Genomic DNA, 25,221 nt, shown 5'->3' with positions numbered 1-25,221 from the left:
TGGGTTTCCCACATGAAGGGAACAATTCTATCACTGAACCACCGCTGCCCCCACAAGCACTCAATAGACATACTAGCTATTATTACTAACCCTATATCTGACATTTACATTGCTCTTTACAGGTGACAAAATATTTTCATGAACATTACTTCCCTGTATCATTTTGACTACTTCTGAGACAGGAAGGGCAGGTATCCGGACTCCACCGGGTCCTGTGAGAGCCACACCCAGTCTTCCATGAACATGGGTGTCATCTGGCCCCAACAGGGTTTTGTTTGATGAATCTGTGGCAATATTTTTTAAAACCAGGAGATTTTCTTTAAAAAAAAAATGAGAATAACTGACAACGCCAAGTCCCCTAGCTGTTTAAATTCCAGCTCCAACACTAACTAGTCATGTGGCCTTGCACAAGTTACTTCACCCCTCTGTGCCTCAGATCCTTCAACTCTCAAAGGAGGATAAAAACTCATAGCTACCTCATCAAGCTGTTGTGAAGATTAAACAAGTTAACGTTCATAAAGCACACAGAACAGTGAGTACATGTGATAATTATAAAAAAAAAAAAAGGCAGGAGGTGCTCCCCTTCAGAAAGGGCATGGCTTGTCAGGCCTGCCAGAGTTCCCACCACTCCCTACTGCCTTATAAACACAGGTCACACATCTGTGGTCTATCACTAGGTAACTTCCCGGCCATAGACTTCTGAGTGCACCCCTGCTATAAGAATTCAATGAGAATGACATGCATAAAAGCACTTAGAACATTCTGGATGTCTGACAAGTATTCGTTTACTTCCTCAAGTCACTCCACTTAAGAGCACCAAGCTAATAAGTAGTAAGGCCAGAAACAGAATGCAGGCTGCCTCTGCCTCCAAGGCCAGCTCTCATCTTACCATCAGCACAATGCTAGCAGCCTTAGCTACATCGGTTACTGCACAGGCTTAGTCTGAATAGATCTCTCATATAAACAGGCATACACAGCCCCAAGCTACAAAACGGAACAAACTTCCACGTGGCAATGACCGCTGTAAGGCAGGTTGTACCAGTGTTGATCTCTGCCTGTGCCCAGCGGGTCTGGACCCTAAACACGCAGTGACCACCAGTGCCCTTTGTCCTGCCCACCGCTTGGGACAATGTTCCCACTCTGTTCACCAAGTCCCACTTTTTATTTAACAAACCAACTCAAGTCCTACCTCTTCAGTTCATTAAACAAATGGTTACCTACTAGGTGCCAGACCCTGTGACATGGTACCTTTGGGGCACTCAGTCTAGCTAAAAAAAAAAAAAAAAGCTAGGGAGACAAAAAAAGAAAAAAAAAAAAGCTAGTTCAGCATGTGCAAGCACCTGGTGGCCAAAAAGGGCACGGCACACTGGAGAAACTGCAAGAAATCTGGTATGGCAAGCCCCTGAATGTGTGTCCAGAAATACTGCCCTGTGTGCCTCCACAAGAGAAGTCCCTGATGGTGCTAACTGAAAGGTTGGAGGTTTTAAGTCCACCCAGAGGTACCTTGGAAGACAGGCCTGGTGAACAGCCATTGAAAACCCCATAGAGCACAGTTCTACTCTGACATACATGAGGTCGCCATCAGTCAGGAATGATTCAACAGCAACAGATATTATGCCAACCCAAAGAACTTAACAATATCCAGAAGGCACCGAGGAGCCCCCTGAAAGGCTTAGAGCAAAAGATAACATGGACCTCACATGGTAGCCCAAAACTGTAGGCATGGAGCCCTTTCCCTGAAGGCCCAGATAACTCTTTTAATTCTCACAACAACCCAAAGAGGTAGAATATCAGTTCCATTTTACAGATGAGATGCCTGAGCTCGGAAAGGTGTAGTGACTTGCCTAAGGGCACATAGCAAGTATGTTACAGAGCCCAGACTTGTTCTAGGTCTGTCTAACATGCTTTAAACCAACACTCTGTAGTGCACCTACATTTTAAAAAAAAGTCTTTCACATCCAGTCCATTCTAACTCATCGCAACCCTATAGGACAGAGTAGAACTGCCCCATAGGACTTCCAAGGCTGTAAATCTTTAAGAAAGCAGACTGCTACATCTTTCCTGGAGCAGCTGGTGTATTCGAACCTCCACCCTTTCACTTAGCAGCCAAACACTTAACCACTGCGCCACTGGGGCTCCTGTGCACTCACACAGACCCACACCAAACACATTTTTTTGAGTTTGAGATCTGTTTGATTGTTTTATCGCCCCAATTGTTATTTCTACTGTATATTATTTTATAGCCCACGTCTTTAAATTTCTTATATTGTGAGCATCTTCCCATATCATTAAACATGCTTTCTAAGCTTTTCTAATGGCTGCGTAAATATCCATAATTTCAACAATACTGGATTGCTTAACATTTAGGTTGTTTCCAACACATCACTTCTTGTTTTTCTTTTAACAGACCAGCTCACGCAAAGTTTGTCACACTGTGTCCTCCGGGGGGAATTCTGTGCCCCTGATACCACCCCTTGTGTGACTTATCTCAGAGGAGGAGGAGTAAGACAATGACTTTCAACATCACTTTTACCAGAACATTAGCAAGTTTTATTACAGAAGGAGCCCTACTATTTTTCTTCCCCAACCTACCTTCCAAATTCATTTTCCCAGTTTTGCCAAGTTCATCTGGTTTCTGGGTTGCTTTGTCTATTTGATGCAAATGCAATAAAAGGAGATGACGGGTGGGAAGCAGGGCTCCTTAATGGAATATTATTCAACCATAAAAGAAATAACATACTGATACATGCTACAACATGGATGAACCCTGAAAACATTATGCTCAGTCACAGAAGGCAGACACTAAAGGCTACGTATTACACGATATGATTTATACGAAATGTTCAGAACAGGCAAATTCATAGAGACAGAGAGCAAAATTGGTGGTTGCCAAGGGCAGAAGCGAGAGGGAAATCGGGAGTTACTGCTAGTGAGTATGCTGCTTTTCGGCGTAATGAAAACGTCTGGAATTAGTTAGTGGCGATGGTTGCACAACTCTGAACACACTAAAAACCACTGAATTGTACATTTAAAATGTTGAATTATATGTATTTGGATTATATCTCAATAAAGCTGTTTTTTTTTTAATTGCCATCAAAATAAACATAACAAAAATAAAACGATGAATATTTACAACCTGGAAAAAAAAATCCTCCCATGATGCCTCCTTCTCTACAATAAGAGTCAAAACTGTGTAGAATTTGAGGCCTGGGAGTCTGACCCCAGTCCACCTTGCCACAAACACTCTGCATCCGCCAGGTGTGACCCTCGCTGTACCCGGAATGAGCCCCTTTCCTTTGCGGTCCTGGGCTCCCAACGTTCACCTCTAAACATCGACAATGGTTACTCACTTGGCTTTACTCCTATCTCAACTCCTGACTGTTAACCCTGACTTAAAACTATCTTCATCCAGACCATCCTCTCTCTTCAACTAGACGGGAAGCTCCTAAAGGAGAAGGATCTGGACCTGCCTGTTTCCTTCCTCTTCTACCCCCACCCTTCAGGCCAGTGTTATGGCAATACCAACAACAGGCATGATTTCCTGTGAGCTATCTAAATCCTTGATTACCTGATACCATTAATCCTGATATCAGCCTTCTCGCTAGGTACTATCAGCCTAATTTACAGATGGAGAAACTAAGGTGGATGGTGGAGGAGGGCTGGGGGAGGAGAGGAACTTGATCAAGGTCAACCATGCAAGGAGTGAGGCTTGCAAGCACATGCTGCCTCTCTTGAGATATCACCAGGAAGGTCTAGATATCTAGTACCTGCTCAGTAATATTTCCTTCTGCACTGTTTATCAGCAATCACATAATTTGGGCTTAAAGCTAGATAGGACAGTACCCACAATGGAGAGCATACACCCCTAAAATTAGCTCTAAAATGAATGTAGCCAATTATCTTTGCAGCCAGGTAAGATGCAACTAGGCCCAGCTAGTCTCCGGCTGCAGTTAGAAATCCTCTAGGTACCAAAAGTCAAGGGCAGACTACAGTACAAAACACAGACAGTGACTTAATACTTTCCCTAAGTATGCAAAAAAAAAATTTTTTTTTTAAGTATCACACAGAACAGGTTCTACATGAGTCACCTACGGTCAAAAAATTGTGCAAGGCAGCCACCACACAGCTCAGCTGGCATGTCTGCAAATGCAAATATTAAATTTAAATTCTGTTTTTAAAAAATAACACCCAGTGCTGGCGTGGGCGTAATGAAACAGGCAGTCTCATACATTCTAATGGCAATGTAAACAATGTGCCCCTTTTGGAAAGTCATTTGGCAGGCAGTGTCAGAGATTATAAAGATGTCTGGAAATTAATCCTGAAGAAGTAATTTTGTTTAATGGCAAATGCTATGTGTGTGAAGATGTCCCGCCCCACACACACACGCTACTTCCAAGGGTGCAAAACTGGCCACTGCTTCTCGTTGTTGACAGGGGCCGTCAAGTCGGTTCTGACTCATAGCGACTGAACCAAACACTACCTGATCCTGAGCCATCCTCACAATTATTGTTATGCTTAATGCTATTCATAAGCTTTTCACTGACTAGTTTTTCAGAAGTGGACTGCCAGGTCCTTCTTCCTAGTGTGCATTAGTCTGAAAGCTCAGCTGAAACCTGTCCGCCATGGGTGACCCTGCTGGTATTTGAAATACCAGTGGCATAGCTTCAAGCATCACAGCAACACACAAGCCACCACAGTACGACAAACTGACAGACATGTGGGGCTTAAATCTCTAAAGAAGGGGGAAAAAAAACAACTCTGGAGTAGATTCTGACTCACAGTGACCCTAAAAAATGGAGTAGAACTGCCCTATAGGGCTTCCAAGTAGCAGCTGGTAGATTTGAACTGCCGACCTTTTGGTTGGCAGCCGAGCTCTTACCCCTACATCACCAGGGCTCCAAACATGGAAAGGTTAAGTGAATTACAGAGAATTCACTCCATGAAGTACTCTGCAGCTATTAAAAATCATGGTTATATCATCCATGTATCACCACGGAAAAAATGTTTGCTTCATTTAGCCTTTTGGCATAAAAGGATCTGAAACTGTCCCAGCTCCATGACTACAATTACAGTAAAACCTGCAAAAGCCGGAAACTGTGTAGGGCTGTCAGAGAAGGAAAACTCAAATATTTTCCAGTAAAACGAGCGATAGAAAAGTGGCGTAACTAGACCCCGTCAAAGGTGGAAAACTTGAAAGATCCAGAAAAACAATGCAGACTCATCAAGTTCAGCTCTCACAGGTTTCACTGTATTTTAAATAAGAAGCCACCTAGAATAAACCCGAGTTATAATGTGATGGTTGCTATCAGTCAGAATCCACTCCATGGCAACGGGTGTGGTTTTTTATAATGTGATTCAGGGTGATAAGCGGCTTTTCTTTTTTCCTTCTTTATTTTCAAAATTTCTTTTAATGTTGTTATACCACTCTTATATAATCAGGAAAAAATGAATTTAAATAAACAACCAGACTTATTTGTAAGCTGCTCAGGCTCACGTGAACACTGAGGCCTGCCTGTCCTGAGATAAAGCAGCCATTTGAAGTGGGACACTGGCTGCTCACTCTTCCGTTTATCAAAACGGGGCAAAGTCTCCCAGAAAAAGCCTCAGCAAGATGACAGCCACCCCAGGCCTGTGACACAGGCACAAATTTACATCCCCAATAAATATGATTGCAACCCAGAAAAATGCCCAGGTGATGGTCACAGAAAAATGAACTGTTGGGAAGTTTGGATGATAGGGCCGCAAATTAATTTTTTTACTGGTCATAGTTGCAATGCCTGGCACAAAGTAAGCACTCAATAAGTATCTTAGGCAGAATTTTTTTTTAATGGGAAAATGTATTCATCGGCCCACACTCCCTGAGGGCCAGGGCCTGACACACCTGCCCAGCCCTCAGGGCCCCCATGAAGCTCGATCACTGAGGTCTTGTCAACAGAAACCGTGTTTGGAAGTGAGTACCTCCAGCAGACAGGAAATCAGTACTTTGTCACCAACTTGAGAACAAAACAGTTAGAAAACTCAAAGGTTACTATGAGAGTAAAGGTCAAAGGGGGAGGGGAAAGGAACGCATTGAGTGTGTCTGCACCACCGCCTCTTCTGGGGCCTTTTGGGCATGACTTCATAATTTCCTGATGCCTTAACTCTGGAACCAAGCAAACTTGGCTCCTCTACTGATTAGCTGTGTGACCTCAGGTAGGTTGCCTAACCTCTCTGTACCTTATTTTCCTCTCCTGTAAAATGATGGTTGTCGTGACGATTTGTTCAGTCAATACACATGAAGCATTTAGCACAGTGTCTGGCACATAGAAAGCATTTAATCAATGTCAGCTAGTCATTATTATGGAGGTCCATTTCAAGCAGTCAAGAAAAACTGAGCCTCAGAGATGTTCAGGGCCTTCCCAAAATCACACAGCTCGTAAGAGGCAGTGCTGGGATTCAAACCCAAGTCTAAAGGACTAAAGTCTGTGCTCCTTTTGCTAGAGAACACTAAACCTCACCCTCAAGGATGACTTTAATCCCCCGTCAAACACACACATACTCACAGGCATATATTTAGGCTTGTCAGTGCAAAAGGTAAGAATATTAAACGATAATTGGAAATGAAATGGAATCCCTGGGTGATGCAGTTAAAGCACTGAGCTGCTAACCGAAAGCTTAGAGGCTCAAGTCTATGCAGAGGCACCTCGAAAGAAAGGCCTAGAGATCTACTTCTGAAAAATCAGTCATGGAGCACAGTTCTACTCTGATACACATGAGGTCTCCATAAGTTGGAATCGACTCAACGGCAATTGGTTTGATGGTGCGGAAAGGCAGTAAACCAGATTTCAGTCAACCGTAATGGGGATAATACCAGCTCTGTCAGGACTGTTCTTTCAATTCATTCATTCAGCAAACATCTTTTTGAACCAGGTTCTGTTCTAGGCTCAAGGGATGGAGCAGAGAACCAGACAGACAAGGTCCCTGGCCTCCTGAAGCTCAAAACCCAGGGAGCAGGGAGACAGACAGATATGAGTGAACAAATAAGTTTCAGATTGTGATAAAGACTGCAGGGAGTGAAGCAGGATCATGGGAGAGAAGGGTCTGGGAAAGGGCAGGACACTGGAGTTAAGGGCTAAGGAATAAGGAGGAGCCAGAAGGATGTGGGGTTGAACCTCCGCAGCAAGTGCCAGGACCCAAGGGAGAGCTGGGTGAGGACACAGGTCCTGAGGTTGGAGGGGAGCGAGGGGTCAGATTATCTAATCTGAGGATCAGGGCCTTGCAGGCAGGCCACAGCTAGGGTTTATACTAAATGCAGGATGAGGCCACAGGGGGTTTTAGGCAGGGGAATGACACGACTCATTTGTGGGATAAGAAGTGTCTTGGCAGGAAAGTAAAAGAGCCTGGTATATGGTTGGCACTTGATAAACGGTTCTTTTTTCCTAGTTTTCCTTCCCCTTGTGCCACTGTCTACAAAACCCTGGAAAATCATGCTCTCTTTCTGAGACTCCATTTCCGGAAAAGGAAGGTTGGCTTCAGTGCTTCTCAACCTATTAGCTGCTACCTTTTAGCACCACAGGAGAAGTTTGAAAAAATACCAATGCCAAGGATGGGGTGTGCCACCTACCTGGATATTCAGGTTCCATTGATCTGGGGTGGAGGCCCTGAACCAGTTTTGTTTTTTGGTTTTTTTTTTTTTAATTTCCTCAGGTGCAGCCATGAATTAGAAGAACCTACCCAGAGATTTTTTTTTTACCCAGAGAGGCCTCTAACGCCTCCACCAGTCCAAGATGGAAGTAATAATTGGGAGAGTTGCCCAAAGATGGAATCCACTCCTTTTGAGATAGTGGGTTCCTCCTAGCCGAAGATGGGCAAGCAAAAACTATTTTCTCAGACATGAAATCTTAAGAGATGTCTTCCAAGACAGATTTTTGTAATCTTATGACTTGCTGGGTGACCTTCCATCGGGCAATTCTTAGGCCTCAGTGCCCTCTGAAATCAAAGACAGCAAATGAACAGCATGTATGTCACCTCTTGCCTTACTTGTTGCCATGGCAGGCATCACTAATTGATCCCGGAACTCTCTCCTGCTGAACCAGGATGTCTCAAGCGATCTGAGAATCCCTTCTATGTGTGGGCCAAGCAGCCTGAAGCTGGATGCAAACTGGAACCCATTATCTTCCCTGGCCTCACGTCCCTAAGGTCCTTTCTAACTGTGACTTTTCTGAGGCAATGATCCTATATTTATCTTCCTATGAACAATGATTAACTACCGAGTTACACGGCAATGACCTCAGCTGGTCCAGGCCATCAGACCATGAGATCACACATTCCATCCCTGTGGGCAGGTTTTGCTTTATTTTCTGAATCTTAGACTTCGGGTCTTCTCCAGCTAACATCCCTTCCTCCTAGGCAGTTGTACCCCAAACATTTACTAAACAGGGCCCAAGACAGACTGTACACCTGGATCAAGGCAAACCAATCTCTATTCCTGGAAAAGCTCATGAAAAGCACGTGTCCTCTGCTCTCACTGCTGAGAGAAACAATAACAACAATGACAGCACCAGGCATTTGTGGAGCACTGTTTGTGCACCGTGCTGGGGGCTTCCCATATATTACTCCACAGACTCTTGATCACAACCCTCTGAGGTGTTTATTATTCCTATTAAGCACATGAGAAAACCCAGACTTGGAAAGCTACTAAGTTGCTGATAAGGAGCCCTGGTGTGCAAATGGTTTGTACTCAACTACTACATAACCTGAAGGGCGCCCTGGTGGTACAACGGTTAAGCGCTCTGCTGCTAACTGAAAGGTTGGCGATTTGAACCCAGCAGCAGCTCTGAAGGAGAAAAGAAGGGTTTCAAACTGGTTCGTTCAGGTTCAAACTCCTGCTGAGACTTTGCCTTTCCACCCCAGATATACTGAATCAGAATCTACATTTTAACACAATCCCTCGGTGATTCTTACGTATAATAAATCTGAGAACCACTGCTGTACTAGTGGAGCCCTGGTGGCACAGTGGTTAAGAGCTCAGGCTGCTAACCAAAAGGTCGCAGTTCAAATCTACCCACTGCTCCTTGCAAACCCTATGGAGCAGTTCTACTCTATCCTATAGGGTTGCAATGAGTTGTAATCAATTCAACGGCAATGGGTTTGTTTTTGGCTTTGGCTTTACTAGTGGTTCTCAGAATTTGGTCCCTAACCAGCAGCATTAGCATAATCTGGGAACTTGTGAGAAATGCAAATTCTCAGAAGTGGCTTGAATCGGAACAAATCAGTTCGAACTACCTGGAAAGACACCTGGCAATCTGCTCCTGTAAAGATTACAGCCTAGGAATACCTATGGGGCAGTTCTACTGTGTCCTATAGCGGTGCAATGAGTCAGAATTGACTCAAGGGCACCCAACACCATCACCACTGCTAACCTAAAGGTTGGTAGTTTGAATGCCACCAGCGGTGCCACAGAAGAAACACCTGGTGACCTCCTTCCATAAAAATCACAGCCAAGAAAACCCTATGGAGCAGTTCTGCTCTGTAACACATGGGGTTGCCATGAGTCAGCATCAACTCAATGGCAGCAGGTTGGTTGGTTGGAAATTGCAGATCATCACAGCAATAGGGGCAAGATTAGAACTCAAGTCTATCAGGACAGCCACATCCCGGCTCTGGGCAAGTCTCTATCCCCCTCTGTGCCTCATATGTAAAATGGAGGTGGTGATTTTAAGGATAGAAAACAGCCTGGCACACAACTGCATGCAGCTCTAGGTACTGATCATGTTTCCATGATGTTATGAAGGTGCAGGGCACAGCTTGGAACAACCTGCTGGAATCTGGATAAAACATCAAGCCCCCACATGACAATGTCCCGACCTGGTCTCACAAACACTGAGCTGGGACCTCTGGCTTCACAAAATGATGTATTCCTGAAAAGTTGTATGAATGCTAATTTTCAGAAAGCCAATGCTACGTCCCCCCTGGCTGGCAGTACGATCTGAGTGGGTTTCTCCACTGGCTTCATTCCCGCTGGTCTCACTGTCCAGGGCTCTGAAGGCACCATCTCTACTTTCATGCCTCGGGGCCTCTGAACACACTACATGCTGAAAATTGCTCAGAGCTGCTGGGAGGGGAAACTTGGCAGTGAATCTCATTGTAACAGGATCTCCAGACACCAGGCCTACCTCTTGTGTGGAACTTGGCACATTTGGCCTCATAGCTCCTAATAAACCATGAGTCTTTCCTTCCTTCAACTTCACATCCCCTGCAGCGGAGCCTAGCACCACACATATCACATTAACACCCCAAGCTTCCTTTCCCTCCCCAGGCAGGGTGGGAAAATATGGTATTCCCATTTTACAGAGGAGAAAAATGAGGCTGAGAAAATAGAACCGTCCCAGACTAAAGCCTACTCTACCACAGGATCCCTCAAAAGTACTGAACAACCGGGGCAGACGTGAACCCCCTTTTGAGACCCAACAACCCGGATTATGTGTTACATCTGCAAATGCTTTTGTTAGTTCAGACCCACGGTCTCACTGGGACTAAGTCAGCTACCAACATGGGGTTGATTCAGTGATGTCACTAGGGTTGCTGTCATCCAGTGCAGTCACTCACGGTGTCACCCACCCCCCCACCCCCATGGACGTCCTCCTAGCAGCAACGAAAACAACAGCACGTGCTTGTAGCAAGTGCCGATGAAACCGCGTGATTCGAAGAGTCATTGTAACTGGGTAATAATGACAGCTCTGACCAGAGCGCATTAGGTTAGAAAGTTCAAAAAGTAAATGAGCATAGAGTTTCAGCTGTGTAGGTATATTGATACATGTAAGCTGGGCTTATGAAAAATGTTTTTGTTGTTATAACTACAGGGATATTTTTATAAAAAACAATAAATTTCTGCTGAAACACTGCATAAAAATTTTATGGACGGTTATTTTGGTGTCACCCCCTCTGACACTGTCACCTGGTATGATCCCCACCCCTGTACCCTCCTAGTGACACCATTGGGCTGATTACATGGGAATGGAAGGACAGCCCGTCCATCTAGTATGACTGTCTGGACACGGGCAATCTATACAATGACTACAAAACAGTTATCACCTAAAGCAGTGGTTCTTAACCAGGGGTTTCCCGTGTGCATCTTCCAAAAGAAATCAAAAGGCTGGTTGCAAACTCTGTGGTCAGATAGAGGCTGAGAGTCTGCGTCTTATCCCATGTCATCTTAAATAAGAGCTCCCACTCCCACGGCCCCAACAATTTCTCTTCATACAGTAGGATTTGGTGGCCACTCTAAACAACAGAGTCCCTGGATGGTACAAATGGTTAACATGCTAATCTGTTAACAGAAAGGTTGGAGGTTCAAGACCACCCAGGGGGACCTTGCAAAAAAGGCCTGGCAATCTACTTCCAAAAAAATCTGCCACGGAAAACCCTATGGAGCATGGTTCTACTCTGACACAGATGAGGTCACCACGAGTCAGAATTGACTTGACAGCAACTGGTTTGGTTTTTGGTCTATACGATACTCCCTGGCATCAAGACTGACAGAAGTTGTATAGTGCCCTCAAAGCATCCCCTCCTACCTTGAGCACATGACAACCTCAGCAAATTCTCTGTATCACTCTGCAGCCCCAAAGCTGGGAGGCGCTGCGTTAATAAAGAGAGGTTAGTTGGGAGTAGAATTTAAGGGCCTACTAAGTGGCCTATTTGGAGCCCTGGTGGTGCAGTGGTTAAGAACTCAGCTGTTAACCAAAAGGTCAGCAGTTCAAACCCACCAGCGACTCCTTGGAAACCCCATGTGGCAGTTCCATTCCGTCCTATAAGGTTGCTATGAGTTGGAATCAACTCAACAGCAACAGGTTTGGGTTTTTTTGGTTTTAAGTGGCCTATTTATGCAGCCATAATCTGAACTGGGTGCCTTACATACCTTCCTTCATTTAACTCTAACAATGCCATGGCCCGGCAATTATCACCCCTTTAACAAATGAAGTAACAGGTTCTGGGCAGAGAGCAGAGTCACACAGCTGTAGGTGGAAGAGCCTGGATGTAGATCCACACTTGTGCTGATTGAGATGTCCATGCTTTATTCCATAGTCGAACTTTTATAGCGAGCCCTGAAGTCCTGTCATCCATGTCCGATTTCAAGCTCAGGAAATCCAAACTCATTCACAACAGGAAGGTCAAGACCCCAAGGAGACGCCATTATGTCATTCATTCGAACAGGGCCACGGCAGTGGCTAGGAGCCAAGAATGGTCAGGCAGCCTCCACCACCTCACAACTTCAGGGTCTAAAATCCATGGTAAAGCTGCTCTTGAAACTTTGGAAAGCATTTCACTGCTGCCACGTCACAGTTCTGAGCAGAGTGTGTCAACGTGTTACCATCCCTCGGGAAGGTAACCTCTAAAACCTATGAGAATAGACCATGAGCCCAGCTATCCTCCTTGGAGACTCAGATTTACCCTAGCCCGTGTCAACTCTCCTGTCCAGCTCCCCTTTACTCCAAAGAAGCCTACACCTAGCTGGTTGAGGTTCCAGCACAATATGTGTCCATGGATCAGACTACAACTACCTGAGCCTCAGTTTCCTTCCCCACATCTACATCATAGGATTACGTGAGTTAATGTGCACAAAGTGCTATCAGTGGCTCATAATAAATATTCTACCTGTGGTAGCTGCTCCTGTTATTTTTATTATCTCAATTTACCCTAAGAAAATCATCAGAAATATGTTCAGAAATTTTGCACAAAGTCACCTTGACAGTGTTTATCATGACAAAAAAAATTGGAATTACAGTAGCAAGCTAATCACAAGATTAATTAAATAGATTATGGTGCCTCCATATGAAGGGACGGAATGCAACGGCTAAAAGTTATACAAGGAAAGACTACACAGGGGCAAGGAAAAATGTTTACAACATATTGTCAGTACTTCACAGACTGCCCCAAAATGCCCCTAAGAATAGCAGGGGAGACGGAACTCACATTCCCAGAGAGTCTGCGTGGGTAGTAATTTATTTTCTCCTGAATTTGCTGGGGGAAGAAAATGCAAATTTGGTATCTAATCCATAATATGTCTATGTTTGTTTGTTTGTTTCCAAGAAATAATTCCAAATACTTTCCACTGAGTAGCAGTGGCCCTCCAGGAAGAAGCTTCATGTTTATTTATCTTCTGGCTTCCTGGAGTACCCCCAGGGATACAACATCTATCCCAATTATTTACTAAAAAAAAAAGTAAATTACAAAGCATATGTAGTTGGTAATCCTATTTTAGTATACATAGATAGGCAGATAAAACATGCACTAAAAAAGGAAAAAGATCGCCCATCAAAATGGCACCGGTACTTATCTTTGGGGGAATGGAGATTACAGGTACTTTTGCTTTCTCTTTTTATCTATCTGTATTTTCTACTTTTTTATAAGGAAAAAAAAAACTGGCTTATGTGGAAATTGAATCGACCTTAGGGTCAGGATCCTCCAGGCAACTGGGCTAAAAGCCCCCAAGCAGGGGACACTCAGTCCTGTGCAAATTGCCATGGGCCCTATAATCAGCACAGCTGGTATGAGGGCAGCACAGCTAGAGGTACTAAGTCTGGACTGAATCCCCCACCAGATGGGTGACAGCCTCACTGAGCCTCAGTTTCCCTCAGGTGGTTGTAAGTTCTGATTTAAAGTGGGCAACGCAGTAGGCAGTTAAATATTACCTCTCTACCAAACCTGTTGACCAAAAGAACACAGTGCATCGCCCAACAGCTTATGTTACTGGCAGTTCCCACTGACGTTTCCAGACAGGCAGTTAAGGCAGGCATCCTCCGCTTTCAGTTGACCTACGCACTCCCTTCCTAAGGTGCTCTCCAGGATTTGGTCCTTCCTGGTCCCGTGCTGCAGGACGGTATTCAGCAATATATGGGGGCACTGACGATGCATACCTGGGGACTTGCATACTGGCTTTTTGCACTCCCTGGAAACAGAATCCACCTTCACCCCCCCACCCCAACCTGCACCTCCCACCACTGCCAGTCTATAACAGCGACTTTCAGTTTTTTTGGCAATGATTCAACTTATGATAAGACATTCAGGTCATATGCAATTCATTACACATGTGTGCCCAGGCGTGTGTGTGTGTGTGTGTGTGTGTGTCTACTTACCCTTCCTACATGCAAGACTCTAATATTTCTTATTCAACCATTTTTTAATGCTGGTCATAACTCACTAATTCAATTTTATTACCCAAGGTTTTAAACACACTGCCCTACAGCATTTAAGTCTATGGTTTGGTTTTTTCAAGCCTCATTTTAAAACTACATTTTCTGGAACATATTAGTTGGAACCATATAAAACCAATGATATTCAAAGGACTAAAGGCAATCATTTCATACGGTTCAGGCTAATGACTATGTATGAGCCAAATTAGAGGATTCACTTGCCCAATTCACCTCTCATAAGCGAATTCTAAACCTCGGTTAATTTTTAAACTGGGCTGCACTATAAATGCACATTATTATCATGCAAAAGACAAATGACACCTGAATTGGGCAAGTCACTTACAGTCACTCTGAGCCACACCTGTTAAACGGGAAAAACAATGACAAATTCACAGGGATGCCGCGAGGACTGAATGAGCTCATGTATGTGAAAGAGCCTTGCAAACCAGGCAGTGAAAAAAATATATATATATATTTTTTAATAGTATATTATGCCAGTGTCCCTGCAAAATAAGATGGCAAAACATCTGTTGACATGACATCTGCTGAGGGTTTGTTTTATGCTAACTACTTGTTATGCAGATCTATTTAATCCTCCACAACAACCTTATGAGGTAGGTGTTCTTGTTGTTCCCATTTTACAGATGAGGACAAGTGAGGCTCTGAGCATTAAGAGAGTTGGTGACACAGCTAGAAGGTGGAGGAGTCACATCTGTCTCACCCCAATGCCCGTGCACCAAGGACTGGGCAGCAATCTCCCTCCAAACCCAGAACAATCTCCCAGCAGGCCTCCATCTTCTGACCTGGGAAACAGGACCGCCAGCATGGTCCACCCTCAGTGGGGGAGGAAGAACTTCCATGATACAACAACACAAAAATGCAGTGGCCTCTCAGCTTCTCACCATGTGGAGTCACCTTGCTGCTGTGGAAATAGGTGGCACAGTCAGCGCAGACTTGCCCAGCCTCCCATTGCCCACAATTAGAGCCAAGGATTAAGTCTTTAAACTTTCAGTTGGAGGCTTAAAAATAACTCCTCTTGGCCCCACAGAAAATTACCCAGAGATAGGAGGTGGTCACAGCCAGAGCTGGTCAGGTCACAAGATAAAGAGAAATGCTCAACTCAACCCAAAGAGGACACACTTTTTAAAGGACGTCAATACCCACATGCTCCTTCAGGGCTAGGACCATACTGGCTACACTTTAGTCATATCCTCTGGTCATTTAACCTATATTATTTCAATTGCACACACTTGGTTTAAAAAAAGACGTAATTTAAATCGTGCTATCAGAAAACTCTATACCGATCTACTATCTAGCCCACATTACACATTTTAATACATACGTGTGTATATATATATATATATACACACACATACATACATACATACAGGTGGTCCCCGACATATGACGTATTCAAGTTACAACGAACCAAACTTACGACCTTTTTTTGTCTTCGTACATCTTATCATTAGTGTTATGTACTACACACAGTGTTGCAGTTCGTAATCTGCAGATGTTATCATTCTCAGATGTTCACTTGCTATGATTTATAAAGACGCTGATAATAAAAGGCAGTAAAAATGAAAACCAAAAAAAAAAAATGAGGTACTCCCCTATGTCAGAACCAACTTCCGACTGAACTGTCAGAACGGAACCCTGTTGTAAGTCGGGGATTATCTGTATATATCTACACATACATACGGACACACACACAATCCATGGTGGGCAATTTAAGAGATTTTGTAGCAGTTTAGATGATTCATAACTATGAATGCTAAGCACATAATTATAGCCTTTTGCCCTAACTTTAAGATCTAACTCTCGAGTAAATGGAATACACTCTGTAAAATGTTGTGCTTGTATTTCTACATCCATTAACAAAGGACTTTAACGCAATGTGATCTCTCTCACTTGACCTATCCAGCTACCCTCTGTGAGAGGTATTACGGTTATGAGCACTTCGGAGATGTGAACACCAAGGATCAGGAAGGTTAAGGCACCTACCCAAGGTCACACAACTAGCAGGTGGTGGAGCCATGACTCCCACCAAGCAGTCTGGCTCCAGGTTTAAGGCTCTCTGTGCAAGGCTCTACCTACACACCACCCAAGGGTCTAATTTATCTCTGAGCTTCTAAGGAATAAGAGCTGCATCTAAAATAGTTGGAAAAAATATATTTGTAACACAAATAAGAGTCAAAGGACTAATTTTCTTAGTTTCCAAAGAGCTTGTACAAATCGATAACGAAAACATCTTTTTTTATTATTATTATTGAATGGACAAAGGAAACAAACTCGGAGTTAACCCCCAAAAAAAGAAAAAACACAAATGGCCCAAATTTAGGAAAAGATGCTCAACTCACTCAAGAGGATACAATTTTTCACCTCTCGGAGTGCCAGAAACTTAAAAATGTAACAATCCTCAATTTAGAGGGCAGGGAGAAACAGGCCCTCTGAAAATCTGCGGGTGTGTGCACAAATCGAAGCATCATTTCTGGGGGACAACTTTTAACAGTAGCTATCAAAATGTCAATGCGTGTACCCTCTAAACCAGCAATCCCATGACTAGTAATTTACCCTATGGATATTCTTGTGAAGGTTCCACGAAACAGGCACCAAAAGCATCCTCCGTAGCAGATTTGTGACAGCAAATAAATTATGGTCAATTCACATACCGGAATACCAGAGAGTTATTTAAAAGAGTCAGAGCTATAGGTACAGAGAGGAAACAATCTCCAAGGTAACTGAGAAAATGAAAAAGCTGTAGAGAGCAATATGTATATTACCCGTTGCCGTCCAGTCACTTCCAACTGCCAGCGACCCTACAGGACATAGTGGAACTGCCCCATAGGGTTTCCTAGGTTGTAACATTGGAAGCTGACTGTCACATCTTTCTCCCAAAGAGCAGCTGGTAGGTTCGAACCGCTGACCTTTTGGTTAGCAGCTAAGTACTTAACCACTGTACCACCAGGGCTCCTATGTGTATATGACAGTCCTTTCAATGTAACGTTTAAAAAGATGCCATTGTACATTACATAGAAATTTTCTTTTTTTTCCTGGAAGGACACTGATTGAATCCCACAGTGGTTACCTTTGAAGAGAAGGACTGATACTTTTCACCTGATACTTTCTTGATACTTCTCTAACCTTATACACAGCTTTAAAACCCAGATTTTTTTAACCTGGGCTTCATAGACTATTTCAAAGAGTCTCTGAAATTGGATACAAAATTGTATGTATGTGTATTTCCTTTGGGGAGAGGACCCTTTCCTTTCACAAATACACTGTAAGGGTCTTATACCTCCAAGAAAGATTAGACCCACTATGTTATGGACTCCATAGTGGGGCCAATTTTTAATATTCGCTCATTTATTTACTCAGCAGCCATGAAATAACAGTGGGCCGGGTCCTGGCACAGGCCCCCAGAAAAACACCACCCGGTTCCTGCCCTGGAGAAGTAGATCGTTTCTGGCATAATAACGACATTGTTTGCTTGAGCCTCCGAAATGGCAACAGGGTACAGCTTCCCTCTAACAGGAAGAAGGAAAAGTGGAACTGAAAATTATTTGCATGTTTAAAATTAGCCCTTCTGTGGGAGCTGACACCACTTTAGCTTTCAAAATGCCCCCCATCTGCTGGCACATTACCACCACCCCTCACCCCAGTATTTACATGGCATGGAAATTCTGAGACAATAGGATGGCTACAGCTATCGCTAATAAGGAAGTAATAAATTTCCTACAGCTCCTGTCCTCTGAGGGGTCACCAGAAAAGTCTCTGAAAAGCCATATGAGGTGGTGACAAAACTGCTGTGGACTTCTTTGGTCTGAGAGACCTGCCACTTCCAGGGTTCTCCACTGAGGGACTTTCTCTGGTCCTCTCATTGCCACTCCCCTTTGGCTAATCCAGAGCCAGCCCTTTCTCTGAAGGAGCACAAGGACTGTCACACTGCTATCCTATATCACAACTGTGATGGTTATCTGGGATGATCCATGTAACGTCTGTCCCTCCACTGGCCTGTATGATCCATGAAGCCAGGCTGCTTGCGTGTTCACCACCAAAGCCTCTCTCTGCTCAGTGCCCACCCTACATCCCCTGTAAGCCACCAGCTCCCATCTTGTCAACTCCAACTCATGGCGATCCCATGTGTGTCAGAGTGGAACTATGCCACAGGGTTTTCAGTGGCTGATTTTTCAAAAGTAGATCGTCAGACCTTTTTTGTTCCAACGAGCCTCTGGGTGGACTCAATCCTCTAACCTTTTGGTTAACAGCTGAGCACATTAATGGTTGGTATCGCCCAGGGCTCTATGCCCTGTACTCAGTTCCCAAATTAAGCAATTTACCACCTTTGCAATTTTTGGTAACAACATCACATTAATATAATGATTTACTCAATTTGTTCTATAGATCAATTTTTTATTAACTCTAACCATTTATTTACCATGACACTACATTCATACTCAGCCTCATTCAACCTATGAACCATGGGCTTGGTACACAACTTAGAGTTTTTTTGATGAATATACCCTAAAATAAATAACTCTTCACTTAAAAAAAAAAAAAATTTTGTGACTCCAACTAAGTTTATCTGGCATGTCCCCAGGATTATTCTGTACCACTCTTTAGGGGTACGCTACCATAGAAAACACTCCATGTATAACTGAAACACCACTTCTTCGCCCCCAAATAACAGCAGCAGCCACAGCTAGCAATTGACTTGTACTTCATATTGGACATAGCAGTTCCTCTTCTATCTTAGTTGATCCTCCCAACCATCCAGTGAAGCAGGAAGTATTGGTTACATTTTCCAGATAAAGAAATGAGGAGTCACAGAGGTTAAGTGACTTGCCCAAGTTTATGCAGCTAATAAATGAAAGCGTCTTTCCACTGCAGACCTCATTCTCTCTCCGAATACGGCAGGCTTGCCTTATAAACTCCGCCTCACAAAGAACCATGAGCAGGAAAGAGGATACCTGGGTTGTCCATACTACAAACGAAGTAGATCCTGCGGGTTTTGGATGCCAAACCAAGACCCATTGCCCTCTAGTCCATTCCGACTCATAGCAACCCTACAGGACAAAGCAGAACTGCCCTATAGGGTTTCCCATCTTCCTTCCACAAAGCAGCTGGTGGGTTCCAACCGTCAGCCTTTCTGTTAGCAGCCAAGTGCTGGACCACTGTACCACCAGGGCTCCTTGTTTAGGATGCAGAGAACCCAAAATGACTCTCTGCTCTATTGGGGTTCAAGCTCCACAAGTCAGTCCCTTGCCACAAAAATCCACAGCCTCATCTCTTACTTGCATGCTGTGAAAACACTCCATAGAAAATACTTCTTACAACACAGTGGTCTGGGTCAATGGAGGCATCAGGCCTGCTGGCCACATGCTAGTTATGAATCTTTGGGAGTTCAGGGCCTCCGTTTTCTCTCTGCTAAAATTGCAATATGAACAGCACCTACCTCTCAGTATTTCTGAAATGGTCAAATTAGATAATGCATTAAAGCCCTTGACACAGTGCCTGCCACATATAATGTCACCTATTAATTATAATATTATCCACACCATTATGTTAGAAGGGAAATACACAGAAAAGTGCCTCTTACCCTGCCATTTGGTCACTTAAAATAATTCCCTTGGCCAAGAAGTGGATGAACTAAGAAGTAATTACTGAGGATGCGCTGCGGGAACCCAGGGCTACAGTCATTCAGCAACTTGGCCTCGGCCTCAATCCCAGGCAAAAATTACTTTTAGGAGCTAAATAACCTCTTAGCTGACCGAAATTGCTCACTCTCGGGAGCCAGCGTTCTCCCTGCTTAGGAAAGCTTAGGTATTCCGTGGTTATCTTTATCCTGGGGCTGAACTTGAAGCTCGCTTAAAGTCACAGTCTAACCATAAACCAATTTGCTCTGCTTTCTTAAACTGCCTGCAAACAAAATATGATCAGTTGGTTTTTTCATTGTTGCTCTGCAGCAAAATAAAAGCCCTTAAAGGCACCTGCATAAGAATTTAACACACAGTTTAAAAAGGAGTCAAAATATTTTTGTGCTCTGGATAAAGCAGGTAGGTAACCAGGTTTAAGGGTTAAGGGTTAGCTATGATAAATAATAAACACAAACAGCTATTATTCACTAGGAAAGAAGAAAACAAAGAAAAGGCACATCTGAAACACCAGCAAGGCCAACAAAACAGGTATCAGTCATCAGCTCTCCTTCGTTTTTCATTTGAAAGAAGCTCACTGTCAAGCTGATTTCTTAAAGGAATCTGTCAAGGCAACATTTCTTAAGGGAGGCAGGAGAAAAATGCTTTGTCACATTGCCTAAAACACACACACAAACCAACACTAGTATGCAAAATGCTACAAGAATGGGTGAAATCAGACACCACTACCAGCAAGCCAGCAAGTCATGTTGGAATCATCTCTGAAGGTCCTTCCTGTAGTAGAGAAGAATGAGATGCCAGGTTCAAAAACTGCTTTTCTGGGCCTACCAAGCACTGAGGCTTCCAGGATCTCAGCTTTCCAGCATCCACACTCGTCCTCATTAATGCCCAAGCAGAGCTGAGTCTTTTCCATGACTTGCCCATTTTTCTTAACCTGCTACGTTTGATTCCATTTTCACACACACACACACAATTCAAGTCTTACAAAGCCAATCAAGTGCTAGGCAGGTAGTCAGATACCTTAGGCCAAGTTTCCTAAGCCCACAAACTTCAAGAATATCTCAACTAGGATTCAATTTTAGGAAACTCAATTTACAGCTACAGCTCTGGGAAACACACAGTGAGGTAGCGCTATGTCCATGGTTAGAAGTAAGAGCAAAACGAAAACATGAGGTTTTCAAATACTGTAGCATCATGAAAATACCAGACATAGCCAGAAGACCCAGGTTCCGGTGCCAGCTCCTCTCTATTTCATGAGACAACCTCAGCCTGATCACTGTCTTCTCTGGACCGCAGTACCTTCATTTAAAGAAATGAGAGGTTTCAACTACCTTGAACGGTGAACTCAACAATGCTCTGATTCCCTGAAATAGCCAATTATCAAACAGAAGTACCAAACGTGAATTTGGAAGATGATTTTTCAGAAAGCCTTTTAGATTTCCTATTTTATAATATATCCAAAACTGAGAAATTCAAGAGACTCTTCTTGAGTTTCTAAAAAACAAACTCTAGAGGAAGGAACTATCTGAATATGGGACAAGTACAGAGTGGCAACATGTTAATGTAATACAAGGAAGGGTTAGGCAAGAAATAAATTTACCCAAGAAACTTTTTGCTGATTCAAAGCACACCAAGCAATCACCATGTCTGAGGGGAAAAAAGAAGAAGAAGAAAAATATATATATATACACACATATACATATGCATATACAGAAGCTCTGCTGGTACAGTGGTTAAGAGTTTGGCTGCTAACCAAAACGTCAGCAGTTCAAATCCACCAGGCACTCCTTGGAAACCCCATGGGGCAGTTCTAGTCTGTTCTATAGGGTCACTGCATCAGAATCCACTCAACGGCAACAGGAACAGGTACATATATGCATATATACATACACACACACACAAAATGAAAAATAAAGCTGAAATATTTCATTAATATAAACACTGGTATAAAAAAAATCTTCAACTGAGGCAATTTTCTCTCTTTTTTTTTAATCTCGCAGGCTAACCCGTTGCTGTCAAGTCGATTCCAACTCATAGCAAACCTACAGGACTGAGAAGAACTGCCACATAGAGTTTCCAAGGAGTAGCTGGTGGATTCATACTGCCGACCTTTTTGGTGAGAAGCTAAGCTCTTAACCACTGTGATGCCAGAATTTCCTCACAGGGACAGGGAGAAGACAGCCCATAACAGTTACCTTAATGATAATCCCATCTGGATATCCTTTCATATTTACAAAGTTCTTTCAGACATTTCACAGCGGAATCTCCTCAGACAACCCTATCAGACCAGTGGTATTACACCCATTCTACAGATGCTGTTAACCGAGGCTGGCAGGAGACTGAAAAGCAAGTCCAACTGTGATGCCTAGCCCTGGAGCTGACACTTCCTCCAGTATTCTCCACAGAAGATCCACTACCTTCCAGGCCCTCACGAGAGCACCTCAAAGCCTGCTAGGAAAACTAAGGAGACACAGGCCACCCAGAGTGACCCTTTGAGGGTTACCACAGTCCCCAGGCCCCAGCGCCCTTCTGGCCCTGCCTGCTAGGCTGCATTGCTCCCTCCATCGCTGATGTTTTTGTTCCCAGACAATCCTGTATTTGTGCTTGAAAAGTTTTCCCTGAAACCAGGTTCCATCCTCAGCCAGTAACTCACTTCCTGGGTTTCAAACATCATCTCCTTAGAGCTGGTATCTATAAAACAACGAGATTTTCATTAGCAAAATGGGCAACAGGGACATCAGGAGGCCAGTTTGCCTGAGGTATGAAACCCTCACAGGCTCCCCGAAGTCTGGGAGAACAAACCAGCTTGCTCAGCCCCTATGGCATCCGCAGGGCGCTGCCATTCTTTCACTTCTCTCCCTCAGTTCCCTATCTGTGAAATGGGAACACCCCCCACGCCCAGCTGTCCTGCCTCACCACCACCCCCATGGGAATGCCGTGAAGGGGAAACGATGCTTTCAGAAAGATTGTTCGCCAAAAAGCCACGCACAGCATTATCAGAAAACTCAAGCTAGAAAACAGAGGGGTGGGGAGACAGTTGGTGCCCCCAAAGCACGAAGTAACCACCCAGGGAAGGAAGCCCTACGGCGCGCCCGGCAAGAATGAACGCCTGCTAGTGGCCATCTCTTCCCGGGCTGGGAACTTTCCCCAGAAGCAACGTCTTCCTCCCGGAGGCCCCGCTCCTCTCCCGGCGCCCCCGGGCCGCCGCCGCCGCCGCCGCCCTTCGGCCCGGCCCCTCGGGCCCTGCAGGCCGGGTCGGAGGTCTGCGGCGGCCGGGCCTGGCCGGCCCCGCTTCGCGTCCCTAGCCCTGGACAAACACGCCCCCTCCGGCCGCCTCTGGCGGGCGCGCCGGGCCCGCGCCGGCCAGATGTGACCGGCTCCGGGAAGGGCCGGGCCACGGGCGGCCTGGAGGGGGCCGGGTTGGTGGCGCGCTAGCCCGCGCGGGGGTTTCCTCGGGGAGGCGACAGGCACCCCGCGACCCCGCGTTCCGCCGCCCCCCTACTGGAACTGGGCAGCAGGCAAAGGCGCTCGGTCGCCGGCGTGCAAGGCCGGCCAGGGTCCCCGCGAGCCCCAGCCAGGAGAGGGACGCCGAGGACCCGGGTCCCTCGCTACCGCCCCCTCCCCCGAGCCGGAGGGGCTCCCCGGGCAGGTGCAGGGACGCCAGCCCGCCCTCCCACCCCCGGCCCCGCAGCTCACCTGGCCCAGGCGCAGCAGCAGCAGCAGCGGCGGCAGCGCCCAGCGCAGCCCGGGCGAGCGCCGAGGGGGCCGCGCCGCCCGCGCCGCCGGCTTCATGCCCCGCGCGCCCTGCAACGTGCCCGGGCCGCGCGAGTCGGGCCCCGTGGTCGTCGCTGCGTCCAGCCGCCGCCTCCGCCTCCTCCTCCCCCAGCCCGTGCGCCTCGTCCCCGCTCCGCCCGCCCCGGGCTTCCCCGGGGACATGGCAGCGGCGGCGGCAGCGGCCACACGGCGGAGCGCGGCGCGGCAGCGGCGGCGGGGGGGCCGAGTCCCCGGGCGCTCAGGGGCTTCGCGGGGCGGAGCGAGCGGCGCCCACCTTCCGCGCGCGGCGGCTCGAGCCCGGCTCCCGCGGCCCCGGCTGCTCCAGCTGCCTCCTCGGCGCGTCATGCGGCTTAGGCTGCAGGGAGCCGCGGCCAGCGCTCGGCCCCCTCCCTCCCCCTCTGAATATTCATCGCTTCCTCCGCCCGGCGGCCTGGCCGTGCGGAGCCCGCGGCCCCTCGCCGCCCGCCCCCGCCCAGCGGGCCAGCGGCTCCCCTCGGCGGGCGGGCGGAGGAAGCGTCCCCGCCGCCCTGCCCGGCCCCTTCGCCTAGCCCTCCCACATTCCTGGGATTTGGGACCCGGGACGCGGCTCCTCTGCTCTTGGGGCACGAGCCCGCACCCCTGTAGGCGCCCCGAGCCTCGGCCCCGCTCCACGGCCCCCAGTTTGGGTCACCAGATGGTGACCGAGACCCCTGCCGAGGGCACAACTGGGCCCCCGTCCAGACGGCAAGCCGGCCAAGGGGTTCTCGACCTGGCCTGTGGGTGGGCTTGTGGGTGCGTGATCCCCGAAGTTGTAGGCAGCATGCTGTGTGTTGTGTCCTTCCTAGCCCTGTGCCCAGGCAAGGGAGGCAGTGACCGGCACTGGAGCAGGTCCAGTGATGTCAGGACCCCAGCTCTGGCATATGGGAAACCTGGCTCTGCTGGTAGTACTAGCTGTTTGGCCTTGGGAGGGGCATTTCAGCTCCCTGAGCCTTCCTTCCTTCATCTGTGAAATGAAGATAATACTAGTACCTGTCTAGAAGGACTTAGCTGAGGATTAAAAGAGATAATGGGTGTAAAGCCTGCCACATAGTGCACCTCAATAACCGTTAGCGATTGGGAGAGCATGCATCACGTTATCAAAGGGATCCATGGCCTAAAAGGGGTTAATGATTACTGGGAGAGATCGCTACCATGCCCTTGCACAAAGGAAGGAACTGAAGGTCTGGGAGGCCAAGTGACTTGCCCAAGGAGAAGGAATGAGAAAAAGAGCCAAACCAAGGAGTGGTGAGGAGGGAGAGGTTAATTCCAACCAGAGGGAGAGGTGACATCGGAGCTGGGCTGTGAAAGATGGGTTAGATTTCACCAGGCAGAGGAGAGCAGCATCTCAGGAAGTGGGAGCCACTTGCCAAACGCTAGAAGGTGAATGCTTCAGGCTGGGCCTTCTTGATAGGAAATTTGGGACCTTATATTTGGGAGACCTCTTTCAAGTGTTAAAAAAGCAAAGATGTCACTTTGAGGACTAGGACTAAGGTACACCTGACCCAAGCCATGGTATTTTCAGTTGCCTCATATGCGTGTGAAAGCTGGACAATAAGTAAGGAAGACCAAAGAAGAATTGCCTTTGAATTGTGGTGTTGGCG

At 46.1% G+C, this 25,221-nt stretch overlaps 1 protein-coding gene across 2 annotated transcripts in view; it reads right to left on the bottom strand.

The window, feature by feature from the left end:
* Window positions 1–23,975, bottom strand: part of PTPRJ (protein tyrosine phosphatase receptor type J) — a 200,694-nt gene extending 176,719 nt beyond the window's left edge. For both annotated transcript variants that reach the window (XM_049891178.1, XM_049891177.1), the window contains exon 1: window positions 23,525–23,975. In XM_049891178.1, the coding sequence (XP_049747135.1) occupies window positions 23,525–23,947 (423 nt within the window). In that variant the 5' untranslated portion in view covers window positions 23,948–23,975. The remainder of the gene's footprint in view (window positions 1–23,524) is intronic.
* Window positions 23,976–25,221: the final 1,246 nt, after the last annotated feature.

This window comes from Elephas maximus, chromosome 7 (assembly GCF_024166365.1).
Source record: "Elephas maximus indicus isolate mEleMax1 chromosome 7, mEleMax1 primary haplotype, whole genome shotgun sequence".
NCBI classification, from domain to species: domain Eukaryota; kingdom Metazoa; phylum Chordata; class Mammalia; order Proboscidea; family Elephantidae; genus Elephas; species Elephas maximus.
Note: the sequence above shows the minus strand (reverse complement) of the source record. Positions and strands in the feature narration are given on the sequence as shown.